The sequence below is a fragment of the Cajanus cajan genome, chromosome 4 (genome assembly GCF_000230855.2).
Source record: "Cajanus cajan strain Asha chromosome 4, NIPB_CcT2T_4, whole genome shotgun sequence".
NCBI classification, from domain to species: domain Eukaryota; kingdom Viridiplantae; phylum Streptophyta; class Magnoliopsida; order Fabales; family Fabaceae; genus Cajanus; species Cajanus cajan.
In genome coordinates, this window is record NC_138520.1 from 78,980,932 (window position 1) to 78,995,852 (window position 14,921).

General features: G+C 26.8%; 1 protein-coding gene and 1 long non-coding RNA gene across 2 annotated transcripts; both read left to right on the forward strand.

Moving 5' to 3' along the window:
* The first annotated feature begins 4,051 nt into the window (after positions 1-4,051).
* On the forward strand, positions 4,052-9,465 carry LOC109802865 (protein FLOWERING LOCUS T 1). Its single transcript, XM_020364272.3, has 4 exons — positions 4,052-4,275; positions 5,357-5,418; positions 8,415-8,455; positions 8,884-9,465. Exons 1-4 carry the CDS (start codon positions 4,075-4,077, stop codon positions 9,108-9,110), a joined length of 531 nt encoding a protein of 176 aa, XP_020219861.1. The 5' UTR covers positions 4,052-4,074; the 3' UTR covers positions 9,111-9,465.
* A 379-nt stretch (positions 9,466-9,844) lies between these two features.
* Positions 9,845-13,629, forward strand: LOC109790604 (uncharacterized). The gene is made up of 3 exons (XR_014433532.1): positions 9,845-11,654; positions 11,740-11,941; positions 12,106-13,629. It is a non-coding gene; the product is annotated as an uncharacterized LOC109790604 (long non-coding RNA).
* Positions 13,630-14,921: the final 1,292 nt, after the last annotated feature.

The following is a 14,921-nucleotide window of genomic DNA, read 5'->3' on the forward strand; positions in this document are numbered from 1 at the left end:
ATAACAATTTTGTGCGGGCCACGAAAATAAAACTATACAAAAGCGTTCATTCTTTCAATATGTCGATAAAGATATAATAGATTCACCTTATTTGACTATTTCTCATCTTTTATTCTAAAAAAATGAATTGGATTTTTATTTCTATATTCATACTATTGTTCTTAGCTTTTTGGCCTTTGTTCTTCAATCTTGAATCTTTTCATCCAATGTAGTGGACTAAAACACGCAACAATACATGGTTCTTGGTTGTTACCGACAAAAATTGTTAATATGAAAAATCACACATTAATTATCCCCTAACACATTTATGCATGCATGCAATCAAAAACTTGGCACCAACAGAACGGCCAAATTAAAACCACTTATTCTTCTTTTATGTTTATTCAATAAAAACTTAAAAGGTTTCCATATTTTTTTTATTGAATTATAATTCACGCATAATAATTTATACATCAATTTTTACAATTTTTTTTGTATTTTTCATAATTAATAAATATAATAAATGACATAACAAAGATATATAATATATAATATATAATATATAATATATAATATATAATAGTAATAATAATAATAATAATGTACAAATTATTATATAAATTTATTTTAAAGGTATAATTTATCTTTTAAATAAGTATTAGTTTTTTTAATTATACTTATTATACAAATTAGAGAATGATTTAATTTATAATATAGGTCACATTTAGAATTTACATCCGAACAATAATTATATCAATTAATTGATAAGTTAGTTATGATTCTTTTCTTTCAATTATGATTTCTTTTCTTGGTCTAATTCTCCTGTCTTTTTTACATTAATCGTTAACTGATATGAGAAGTTTGTTGAATATAAGTTAATTAAGTCATCTAATTTGTGAGTTTTTGGGTTGATGTGAATTGTATTAACTTTATTTATTTATTTTTTTAAAATACTTTATGTATATAAGTTAGAGTATTCTTTGTACTCTTATTAATTCTATTTTGCTTATAAAAAAATTTAATAAGTTAGTTATTCTTTATTATTTTAATTATATGTAAAGAAAGAGTGATAATTCATATTTTGAACACAAAATAACGTGTTTGATTTTATATTTTGAACACGATTTTTCATATTTTAGATATAATTGTCACAGAATAATTCTAAACATGGTCGTTGAACTAAAATACAATAATAAATATTAACTGTAATATTCAACAAATTTCTTTTATATTACTTTTAACACGATTGTTAATTTTAAAACACGTGTGAATTAGAAAAAAGAAAAACTTTCCATACAAACCTTCCAAATTATGTTTTTGTAGTTTTAGATATATAGGATTTGTAGTTTTAGATAAATACCTAAATTCGTAACAATTGATTGGTTGGTGCTGCAAGTTCTCTAGGACAAGATATACAAAGGGGCGATTTATAGTTTTCCTCAACATGCCTTAATTCCTTGACTATAATATTCTTCACAATATAGAGAGAAAGGAAACTATGTTGGGTTTTATGGGAATAATAACTAATTAATTCCATACCTACTTTATCAGAAACTTTATATAACAAAATGTACTTAATTTTTTTTTTGGACCGAAAGATATATAACTAATAAATTTTAACTAATTCAACTATATTTAACGTTATTATTTTAAAAATAACTCTAAGTCAATAAATAAAAACATTATTTATAATAGATATAATTAAAGACGTTAATTTTAAGAAATATATATAAAAATATTAAATTAAATGAATTTAACTAACTTAAAATTAATTTTTTTAACTTATATATAAGTTCAGATGAAGTATTATCAATTAAAACTAATATTCACTCATCAAAACCTACGTCGGTTTGTAAAAGTTTACGGGCTTACCAAATGAAATCACTTAAAAATTAAGTTCATTAAATTAAATAATGTAATTGTAATAACAAATTTTTCTATTTAGTACAAAAAAATTACTTTACAAATTTGTACGAATACACATGTACATGTTTTTATTGGTTGTTTAAAATTTGAACAATTTAATTCACGAAATATTCTAATTTACCATTTGCCCCATAACATGTATCATGTAATAAAAAAAATGACTTAAAGTATGTATTATTTTAGTTTTTTTTAATATAATAGTAAAATTAAATTATATTTTTGGTCTTTCTATTTTTATTTATCTACAATTTTGGTATATTATTTTAAAATAAAAATATTTAGTCTTTCAAATTAATTTTAAAAATATGAAATTTTAGTTTTTCTACTAATTTAACATTTGTTAATTGTTAAATTTTAATGTTAATTCATACTTAAATAATAATTTTTTTGATAAATTGCTAAATAATGATATAACATTTAAAGACATAACAATTATAGATAAAAAATAAAAAATAAAAAAATAAAATTTATTAATAAAATAAGAATCCATCCATCATTATTAAAATAAGTATAAAAAATTTATAATAATTATTTTTATATGTCACATTATTAAAATATCATATCACTCAAAATGGTGACATATTATTAAATAAAATTTAATGATTAATAAATATCAAATTAACGATAAAAATAAAATTTAATATTTAAAAAATGAAAGAATTAAATATCCCTTTTAAAATAGGAAGACTAACATTATAGATAGATAAGAATTCAAAAGTCAAAAGTGCAACTTAACTTAACATTAATTATTTTTTTATATTTATAATTTTAATAATAATATTTTAAAAATTATTGTGTTGCATTGTTTCTGATAATTTTCTTTTTATTATTTTTTAAAAAATTAATTTTTGGAGGGAGAAAGTATATAATTTGGAACGATATCTTTTTTTTTTTTATTTAACAGAATTTTCCATTAAATATATGTGATGCCCACATTTGATTAAGACCAGGAATGTGAATTTCCTAACAGCATATACATGGAAGGAATAAAAAAAAACTTTTCAGAAAGTTTTTGTAATTTTCGAAGATGCTCCTTTTTCATTCACACTCTCCTATATATTTCATATTCTTGCTTTTTTCATCCAAAACGATGCACCGACTTATAGTACAACTAGAATTTCTCTTATTTTATGTGATTTTTTTGCGAATTTTTCATAAAAATTTGTAGGAAACATTATTCCTATAATTTTTTTTGCAAAATTTTATTTACAGGTAATACCTTCGTGGATAATATATTTTTGTGAATTTTAAAATTTGCAGGAAATTTTCCTGCGAAAAAATTTGCATGAAAGTTTCTTGCAAAAAAAAAAAAATTGCAGGAAATTTTCTTGCAAAAAAAATCGTAGGAAAATTCGCAGGAAAGTTTTCTGCAAAAAAAATTCGCAGGAAATTTTTTTGCAAGAAATTCTGCAGGAATATTTTTTACGAAAAAATTTAAAAAATTACTATAAATTATATATTATAAGAATTCATAAACTTTTATTTTCATGCCTCATACATAATATTTTAAATTCTAAGATTGTAGATTATAATCCTAACACTGAATCATATAATTCAACTTGTAAGGTAAGTGTTGTCTCAACTTATATACTCTTTAATTGTTTTATTTTCAATCGATGTGGGACTTGAAGATTTTTTAAAATATTAAACTTCTGAATTTAAATATTTTTTTTTATTTTTCTTGCAAATTAAAATTTGTAGGAAAATCCGCAGGAAAAGTTCCTTGCAAAATTTTTCTACCATTTAGTAAACATTACTTGCGAATTTATTTTTGCAAGAAAATCTGCAAGAAACAAAATAAAATTCTTACAATATTTTCTGCAAATTTTTACCATGGAAATTTTTTTTCCATGTTAAAATTGTAGCAAAATTTGTAAGAAATATCTGTAAATTATTTTTTGCAAGAAAATTGGCAAAATTTTTCTACGAATATTTTTTTACAGGAAATTTCGCAAAAACTTTCTACAAATATATTTTTGCAGAAAAATTTACAAAAAAATGACACTTTTCTAGTAGTGTAGAGAAAATAAGTTGAAAAAGATAAAAATCAGAATATTTTGTTAGTACAGCATTTCCCTAAACTCACACAGAACTAAAGCATATATAAAGGCATGGACATTTGGCTGATTTTAATAAGAGCCAACAAGAGAAAATAAAGGCATATTGACCATGCCTAGCTCAATGAACCCTCTTGTTGTTGGACGTGTAATAGGAGATGTTTTAGAGCCTTTTGCAAGTTCTGTCTCTATGAGAGTTGTCTACAACAATAACAAAGATGTCATGAACAGTGCTGAGCTCAAACCCTCCCAAATAATCAACCCTCCAAGAGTCGAGGTTGGTGGAAATGACCTCAGGACCCTTTACACCCTGGTATATATTTCTTCAAATTCAAATATACTACTTCTTTGGGACTTAAATCATTAAAAAAAAAATTTATGAAGTGACATATATTCTATAATAACATATTATTTATTACTAGAAATTACTTTTATCACATTAATTATGCATATATTATATGTTGATATATTGTTAAAAAATATAAGTGTAGATTATATTAACACAAAATATGTTGTTAAATTTTATTCAAAATTAATATTTAAGTTGTCTATAATTATATATTAAATAGATTTTTGTATTGTCATTGTATATAATATTTCTTATAGTGAATAAAAGAAGAAAAATAACATCAATGATGGATTAAAATATAAATAAATCTAAATTATTATTTTTTATTTAATCATATTATATCTAAAATATATTGTATTTAATTGAGATTTTATTTTTAATAACTTTTTGCTAATTTATTCTTGATATCAAATTACAATCAAAGAATAATATAAACATAATTAATTGATATTAGAAAAAAATAAATATATATTGATAATTAGTTTTCTTCAATATCATATAAATTTAAATAATTTACTTATATATAAGTAATGGAGCTTAAGTATTAATTGTTTAATTATATTCATTTTGGTTGTTCAAAAATGAAAAATGGGGGATGAATAATTTGGTTTAGTGGAATATACATAAAGAGTGCGTTTGACAATATATTATATAAACTTAAAAGGTTAATATAATTAGCTTATAAGCTATTTTGACTGATTGATACATAGAATTATTTAATAGCTTCTAACTTATTTTCGTAAATTATTCAAAGTATTTATGAAAATATGAAAATAAACTGATTTATAATATTAACTAACCTTTTTTTTTTCATTTTTACCATAATTAATTTATTTCAAATATCTTTTTATTTCAAATAATTAAACATGTTATTTTATGTCATTTACATTTATTAGCGAGTTTAAGAATTAGTTTTATCAAACATTTTTAATTTATTCGGCTAATTTATAAATTTCCAGTTTTTAAGCTCTTAATTTACTCGATGGTGAAGAAAAAAATCTCTATAGCTGTTTGGTGAGTTTATGCGATGGTTGATGTGTTGTAGGTCATGGTGGACCCTGATGCACCAAGCCCAAGTGACCCAAATATGAGGGAATATCTACACTGGTAAGTTGTTAACACATTTATTTTTAATATTAACATGACATAATTAAGAGATATAATTAATTGTCAATGTTAAAAAGATTTATACTGATATTAACTCTTGTAATTATAAGCATGCACTTTTGTTTCATATCTTACGGATGACTCTTGGTACGTGCTTGGATAAGCTAGCTATAGTGTAAGATATATAAGTCATAAACGAGTTAATAACTGAAGTCATTAAGTAATTTTGGATCATTTCTGAGTGCTGCTGACTCACGATAGGACAAATAAATCACAGTGTGTAACAGTGTATTACAATAAAAATAGTCTTAACCACCCCCTTCCCCCGTTGAAAATTTGAATTGTGAAATTAAAATTGAGGAGACCAAAACATATTTAGAGAGCTCAAAAATCTAATTTAGTCAATAACTTCAAATTATAACCATTTGTATACGGTTATATAGTTGAGATCTACTCTTCTCACCCTTTCATTAATTATAAACACTTCTCTCACTTTGTATGCTTCCTATGTGTGTGTGGTGTGTAAGGGATCAAGTTACTTCTCTAATTGAGGGAAATTTTTCTTTATTCATATCCTACATATATTTATATAAAAAGTATATAAGAATAATGAATATAAACTATTAGATCATATTTGAGTGGTCAAAGTTAAAAAATAAAAATATATAATTGCCTTTTTATAGTGATCATGTGTCTATTATCTTTTAATTTTAATCATTCATGTATAATTGTATGACCAATATTAATGATTTACTATTCTCATATATGTTTAAATGAAAAAATTTTCTTATTAAATATGTTGTGTGTATTGGGTTAAAGTATACAAAAACAATGAATATAAACTATTAGATCATATATGAGTGGTCAAAGTTAAAAAAATAAATGTATATGACTATCTTTTAATGATTATATATGTGTCTCTTATCTTTTAATTTTAATCATTCACGTATAATTGTATGACTAATAATTTACGATTTATCATTCTCATATATGTTTAAATGAAAATTTGTTCTTATTAAATATATTGTGTGTGTATTGGGTGAGAACTCTCGCCTATTGTGAGAAGTAAAAACAATAAATGTAACTTATTATATCATATTTGAATGGTCAAGATTAAAAAGATAAATGCACATGATCTTTTTTATTGGTTTAGTATCAGTATTCTAAGACTTTATTTTAGATTAATCTATTTTGATCAAGAAGTAAGTAAAACCTAGTCAAATATTATTTTTGACAAAGATCGAACTCAGACATTGTCTGAATGATTCGACCTTGAATTTAACATATTAACCACTTGTATCCAACTCTTTGGTTAATGAACATGACCTTTAAAGGATTATATTTGGTCACTAATAATTAAGTTTTAATCTCGACTATCCATGTATGATTGTATGATCCAAATTTTTAAGTCTCATCCTTAAAATGAGAACTCTTCTCACTAGATATTTTATATATAAACTCTTGGTTAGTGCGAGAAAAAAATAATTAGGGTAGATCATTAAATCTTATTTAAAGAGTTATTAAAATATAGATACACATGACTTTTTTAAGTAGTCATGTTTAATTTTTAATCTTGATGATTCATATATGATTGTATGACCTATATCTATATATGTTGCATTCTTAAGATATTGGAGGAAGTATTAAAAAAAATTTATTGGTGTATACTAGTGGCAATAAAATTAAAATTTGTGACTTTATACATACTATCCAAATTCTAACCACTAGATCAACCTAATGATTCAAAAATAGTTTAAGATATTACACATATAGAATGATTAAGAAATGCACATGCACATGCTCTCAAAAAATAATAAAATTATACATAAAATTGAGGAAAAAAATTATCAAGGTTGTAACTATTCAAATAATCTATCATACAAATTGCATATAAGATATTGTTAGAATGCAAGTTAGAATATAAAGTCTTATATCACACACACACTTTATATCATAAATTAGAAATCTTAAGATTTTGCGTTCAGATATAATGTCAAATTCACTTATATGATTAATTTATTGTTTATTGATGACATTCTCCACGTATTTTAACCTACTCATATTACTTAACAAGTAGTCAAAAGTCTTTTTGATGTTGTGTTTATGGTTAATTTTCACAACTCATTGATGAAAATCTACTCAATGTTAATTTGCAATAGATCTCGAAACACAAAAAAGAGAATGATAAAATAAATAAGTAATAAAATAAATAAGCTTATCCAAATATAAATACATGGATGTTCAAATGTTAATTAAATTATAATCTACTTAGATACAAATTAGAAGTACATTCGAAAGTTTCTTTAGTGAAAATAAAGAGTATTTTTAATTTAGAAACTCTAAAAAATATTTTTAAGTTTGGATTACCGAATTGATGCTCTAATATTCGGTAACTCCAGAATCTAAATACAGAAAATACAAGCCAAATGATCGATACCTTCATAAACACACTAAAAGACATGCATTTTGATTTTTGTGCTTCCTCTCCCAGTTACATGCAATATCCTTCTTTTATTTAGTTGCCTGAAAATGGAAACGTGTGCCTCCCTCTGACTTATTGCTAGATAACTTCCAGAAATATGTCTTCTTGAAAATGACCATGGAAAGGGAATGGGCTTAGGTTAACCACGTTTTTAGGAAAAAATCTTGAATTTGATATGATTCAACTCACACACATACACACATTATTTTATCACCTAAAATAAATCAGATGACTTAGTAATTTAATATTAATCATTCATATATCGTTGTATGGTCTAAATTTTTTTTCCTCTCTTTATTAACACCTTACTTATTACGCATCCATATATATAAATTCACTCTTCATCTTCACTCTTTCATTTTATTTAATCTAACAGTTCTAATAAGTATTACTGTTAGATTAAAAAAAATAAAGAACAAAAATGAAAATTAATGAATATATATATATATATATAACAATAAGTCAAATATTATAACCTTTTTTTTTTTCCTTCTTTTCTTCAATGGATGCTTAGGTTGGTAACCAATATTCCAGCGACTACAGGGGCAACCTTTGGTACGTACACAACTTTTTTTTTCTTTCTCTGTAACCCTTTTATTAATTATTTGCATGGGTATAACTTTATTATATACACGCTACTTGCTATTCAAAATAAATAAATCTATCCTCCTTAACATTATAACTAAATCGATTTTTTTTAATTTGGCTTATGGAGAAAAATGGGTTATTTTAAAACTGATTTTGAATTTGGTTTATTAATTGAAAACAAGTTTTAAAAAACCAAAACCTATTATAAAAATAGTCCAAAATTAGTTAATTAAAAATATGCATTATTTTTATTAAAAAAAAGATTAAAACCCGATTTCAAAATTGATTTAAAACTTTTTTGCTTTGAAACGGCAAATAGAATGTTAAAAATAGTCCAAAATCCAACACAAGTAAAATTGATATAAATTAAGCATGGTATTTGATTTGATATATAGGAGAAGAGGTTGTGAGCTATGAAAGTCCAAAACCAACATCAGGGATTCATCGTATAATTTTTGTGTTGTTTCGTCAACCGTGTAGACAACCTATACCTGCACCAGGATGGCGTCAAAATTTCATCACTAGAGATTTTGCAGAGTTTTACAATCTTGGATTACCAGTTGCAGCTGTCTATTTCAATTGTCAACGACAAGGTGGTTCTGGGGGAAGGAGAATTATGTAATCTTATCTAATATATATATATATATATATATCTTTTTAAATATTAAATATATATTTTTATCAGTTAAAACTGATTCATATATAAGTTAAAATCAAATTAACACTCATATAAAAGAGTTTTAACAAATTAATTTTAACTTATAAAAAAATTATTTTATTTTTACTTTCTATTTTTTTCTTTTTAGAAGTGTTTACAGAAAAAAACATGATATAGTAATAATGAAAAATGTGTTAGTTATTACACATTGCATGAGGGTAGGGTAACTCCGCTAGCATTCTCTTAATATTTTATGTAAGAGTTATTTGAAGCCCTTTAAACTTCAAAGACTGTATCCATATATGAGAAAATATGTGTTCTTTTTTTCTTTCAAACAATGTGTTATCCATTTAATTTATATAACCTGTGAGTATATATATAGTCTTTACTAAAGATTAATCACTGTTTTAATGATAAATACTATATATATATATATTCATGAGAAGTTTTTGAACTCAACTAAAGATACCCACTAAGCCCATGTTGGAGAAGACCAGAAGCAAGATGGACCAAAAAGTTATATTAAAAAAATAATAACCTCTCACAACGAAATCTCCAATAATATTTTTGTTATTAATGAATGATATCAGCCATTGAATTAAGTATTCATAAATCTGAGGGTAATAACTCAATTCACCACCTTTTCAATAATATTTTAAGGTAGTTCATCCATGCACTACGTATTTACTGGGTGCACCCTAGATTTTTCCCTTTTTTACCGGTTATTTACCAAAAAGAGATTATTTTAAAATATTGGCATGGAATCGTTTTGATATGCTGAAGATAGTCTTTTGACGTCTTCTAACACATAGAAATTGACATTTTTTGCATAGTTTTTTTATTTATACTCATTATTCGTTTTGGCATCAAAAGCGTTGAGGAAATAAAATAAAAAGTATAAAGTTTGCATGTTTAACATTCCATCCAACACAAGCATCTGAGACTCCCACGTTTTGGAAACACCTTTTAAGAACCCCAAATCAGAAAACATCTCGGAGAGAGGGGGACAACATTCATTCATGTATTCTAAGAGAAGCATGGGCAGTTGCAGAATTTTTAAATTTTGGAACCAGTGGTTTTATGTATAAATTAATATTTTGGTTTGTGTATTATACATAAAAAAATTTGTATAATTAAAATTTAAATAATAAATAAATATTTTAATATAAAAATTATATTATAATTTAAATTTATAATAAAAACATATTTAAATATATAAATTATATTTTGTACTTATAATAAATATTTTAACCTGATATATGATTTTCTTTTAACTAGTTATCAGATCTTTTAAAACAATTCCTGAAATTGAATTTAGAGGCATAGAGAGAAGAGTGGAAGGGGTAGACAAATAATTATTTTTTTTATATTATGCTCTAACATTTTATTTTTATTTTTCACATGATTTTAATATTACATTCACTAGTGCAAAAATGAGATTTAAAATCGGAGCTTTAAAGTGATGCGGTGACAATTTTGTAAATAATATGAACATTTTTAAAATCGGTTAAAATTTAACCGATTTTAAAAGTACTTTTAAAATCGGTTATTATATGACCGATCTTAAAAGGTATGTCTGGCATAACTTTTAAGATCGGTTCAAATATAACCGAGATAATGTAACTGATTTTAAATCATGTTTTTTTTACTACTTTTAAGATCGGTTATATACATACAAAATCGATTGCTAGATAACGGATCTTAAATGTCCTTTTCCGTTTCTACAATTTCGGCATCCACTCTCTGCTTCGTTCGTTTGTTCGTGCTTAGGGTTCAGGCTTTTCGTTTACCCATATGCATTACATGGAACAAAGAAACTGTGCGCGCCCTGGAATCGTCATTGTTGTATAAGCTTAAGCACCATCAAGTTTCGTTTGTTTGGTGACCAGCGTGAGCCATTTCCCCCCGAAGAAGCGCCCCTCCCCCTCCCTGGCCGTGGGTGTGGCCTTGGAGGAGTCGAAGGCGGAGGTGGAGGGCGCCGTGACCCACCACTCCCCGACCCAGGTACTGAAGAACTTCAACGAGATTCGGTGCCGCTCTACGAGACGCGACATCACGCTTCCAATTACTCTCCTCAACACCAGAACCAACAACAGGTCACACTCTCTTCTCTTTTCTCTTCCGATTCGCGCTCTTGTTCCCTCACTTTCGTTAACCATTGTTCGATTTCAGGTGAACGAGAGCGCCAAGGGTACCTTGTTGTCTCTGCTTTCTTCTCGAGGTACGTCTAGCTCTTCTCTTCCACTCACCGAACGAGTTCGGTTATGCTTTCGTCGAATCCCGATCAATGCTTGTTTGGATCCAATTGATGTTCGTGTGTATTGCACTGTGAAGGCGTGAGCCAGCTCAAGGAGAAATGGACCGAATATAACCAACTGAAGAGGCTCAAAAGATTGCTGGCGCTGTTTGTTTCCGGCACGGCCAAACACGTCGCAGTTGCCGCAGGAAATCGGATAACGATTCTGAGTAAAGAGGATGACTATCAGAATCCATGCGCCATTTTCACCAGTGAGATTTATTTACTCTCTGAAATTTTGTCTTGTGTTGGAAAGTGGAAACGCTATTTGATTGCGATGAGCAATTGGTTCGTTAGGTTCCAGCTTTGGTACGTTTAGTGTAGGAGCTTGGTCTGAAGATGAGGACGTGCTTGGAGTTGCTGATGACTCTGACAAACTCTATTTTATCAAGTTCACTGGCGAAGTTGTCGCAGAATTTTCGAAGAAGCATTTGAAAGTCTCTTCTTCGATCGTTGCCCTATTTTCAGATATTGATTTGGATACACGCGAGTCTTACCTGTAAGTTTCTTTCCTTTTTCTGCGTTCTGATATACTGTACAAGGAATGGAGAATGTGATTAGTTTGTCACTGATTTCACGGTCCAAAACAATGTTTATTGTTGAGAACTACTTGTCAAGGGAGATGGATGTTAGTTTCAGATGTTGGTACTCTTTGTGGTGTAGGTTTTCCATTGTTACGTTAGATGGCTCGCTTCAACAAATTGAGATCAGTCAGGGACAGAGTGGCTCTACCTTTCCCAAGTACATTTCTATTCACACGAGTAGGATTTGCAACAATGTTTTCTGCTTTGACCGGCATCTTGAACATAATATTTTTGTGGCTGTTCACAAGAACTCTGGTAATTATTTTCTATGTTATAGAAGTGATGGTTTTGAATTTAAGAAGTGCATTATATTATAGACAAACAAATCAATGTAGGCTCTAGTTTACTTCTGACTATTAGTCTGATATTGAGAGATTAAATTATATACTGTGTTTGGCTTCTCTATACCTGTATAATGTTTGATGTCTTTCATTTAAATTTTATTTAGAAAGAAATATAGATTTTATATCTTTTTTGCTGTATGAAAAGGACGTTTTCTGTATAATTTCAGGACTTGGCTTTTAGTTTAAATAATTATATAGTAATTCCACAACAAATAGATGTGGGTTTTCAGCTACCAGAAGGTTTGGACTATATTAGCACTTTTTTTTTTATAATGTTTTTACATGTTTAATGTTCTATCAAAACCACCTAATTAAGGGTCTAAACTGTAAAATATGTATCTTGTATGAGTTATATTACGTACATACTCTAATTTCTTCTCAATGTAGTGGTGAGAACGTTGTGTTTGAAGAGTGAGCATACTAGACAACATAGGATCAACTTAGTAAACCTCAGGAACTTAGTAAACCTCAGGAACTAACTTTATATTCCAAACCAAACATGCATGCGATCAATTTTTTGTTAAATTATTTCCATTTTTTTATATTCTTGAACAAATTACAAGGTACTCTTTTTATATTCCATTTTTTTTATATTCTTGAACAAATTACAAGGTACTCTTTTTCTATACTTGCAGTTTTTAATTCTTTTAATCCCTATCATTATTTGTTTTTTGTAATGTCTTTTTTGTTGACGTGATAAAGATATTAATTTAACTTTTTGTATTTGATCTCAAATTTATTTTATTAGAATTACTCTAAATTAGGTTCTTAAACTATAGGGTTAAAAATGATTGAAAAAGATAAGTATAAAGATTAAAAATGTCTAATTTAAACTATAGGGAATAAAAGGTGAAGTGAGTGAAACTATAGGGACAAAAAATATTTTAACCTTTATTATATTAGATTGTTGCATGAATTTAGTCAAATGTTGATTTTGCCAGGCTGTCTGATTTTTGAGCAATCTTACTTTTTAATTTGGTAGAGATTATAATATTTTGATTCCTGTTGCTGCAAATTATTTAGTAGATGTTGGGTTTTTCTTTTTTTGTTTTCTTAAATGGTCATTAACTATAATCATAAAAAAAAATGCTCGTTGACTAAACTAGTTTTATTTTCTCTGTAATTCCTTTTCTTTGTCTCTGTTTTTCCCTGTTGTTTTGCCTTTATTGAGTATATTTTATCCTTTAACCTTTTATATTCAAATCACTTTCGTTCTCAAATAAATTATCTTCTTATGTCAAATAAATTATCTTCTTATGTCAAATAAATTAATTAGTCTTGGCTGCTTAATGTGCTTGGGAAAATGAAAGTCATGGTGAAATCCATTCGTTGTTGTTTGAATTGCTAACATCTGAAGATGTGAACATATTTTTTCTAAACAATTTTGGAAACTGTTGAAGCTGATTCATACTGATATTGCAGCTTGATATGCTACAAGAAGAGAATGAGAATATATTAGAAAAGGTATGTTCATTCACGCTTTAAGTATGCTTTTTGCTCATGTTATGTGATGTTGAACATAATGCCTGATTATATTCCAGCTAAGACAAGCAAAGGAAAAACGCCAAGAAGTTGAGGCCAGAGCTAGGGAACTTGAGAAACAGGTAATTTTTCCTAGATATTAACTAAACTTTGAAACCTAACAAATGTAGTTTGGATCTATATGCTGCAGTAAGATCTGCTTAACTATACGTAACTATTTAGTTGTCATTCAGTATGCCGAGTTTTCCAATATCTGTATTCTTGTTTATTTTGACTTTGGCAGGTTGCTTCTCTTGGAGAAGGTGTATCCCTTGAAGCTAAACTGCTGAGCAGGTAAACTAGCATTAAATTCTCCTGTATGGTGGCTGGTACAAATACTTTCTTTTTTTAGTTTAATCTTATGAGTTTTGTGTGATATATTTGCAGGAAAGAAGCTGCTTTGCGTCAAAGAGAGGTACACCGAAACAACAGGATATTAATGTGGCAGAAATATGAAATTAATGATGATTGCAAGTTTGAAGTTCTGTGATCATTTTTGCTTGATAACGCACTATTCTATCACCTCTAAGCATTAATCTATAAGATTCATATTAAATTGTTTTTTTTTATTTCAATAGACTTTTAAAATCGGTTGTTACATAACTGATTTTAAAAGTCTTGACTTTTAAGATGGGTTATATAACAATCGATTTTAAAAGTAGACTTTTAAGATCGGTTGATTTATAACCGATTTTAAAAGTCAAGACTTTTAAGATCGGTTATAAATCAACCGATCTTAAAAGTCTACTTTTAAAATCGGTTCGTAACCGATCTTAAAAGTCTACCTTTTCAAAATCGGCTCTTTTAAGATCGGTTCCATAACCGATTTTAAAAGTCCAAAATAACCGATTTTAAAAGCTTTTTTTCCACCAGTGATTGTTTCTTTTGTTCAAATTTTAAATTAATGGGGAAATGTTGGCATACAATTTTTTAACCATAATTAAAAAAAATAATTTATAAGTTCATTTTAGTTGGTTCTATCTTGTTAGTAGCAATGACATTGTTATTCTGTATGGTAATTGTTGAAAGA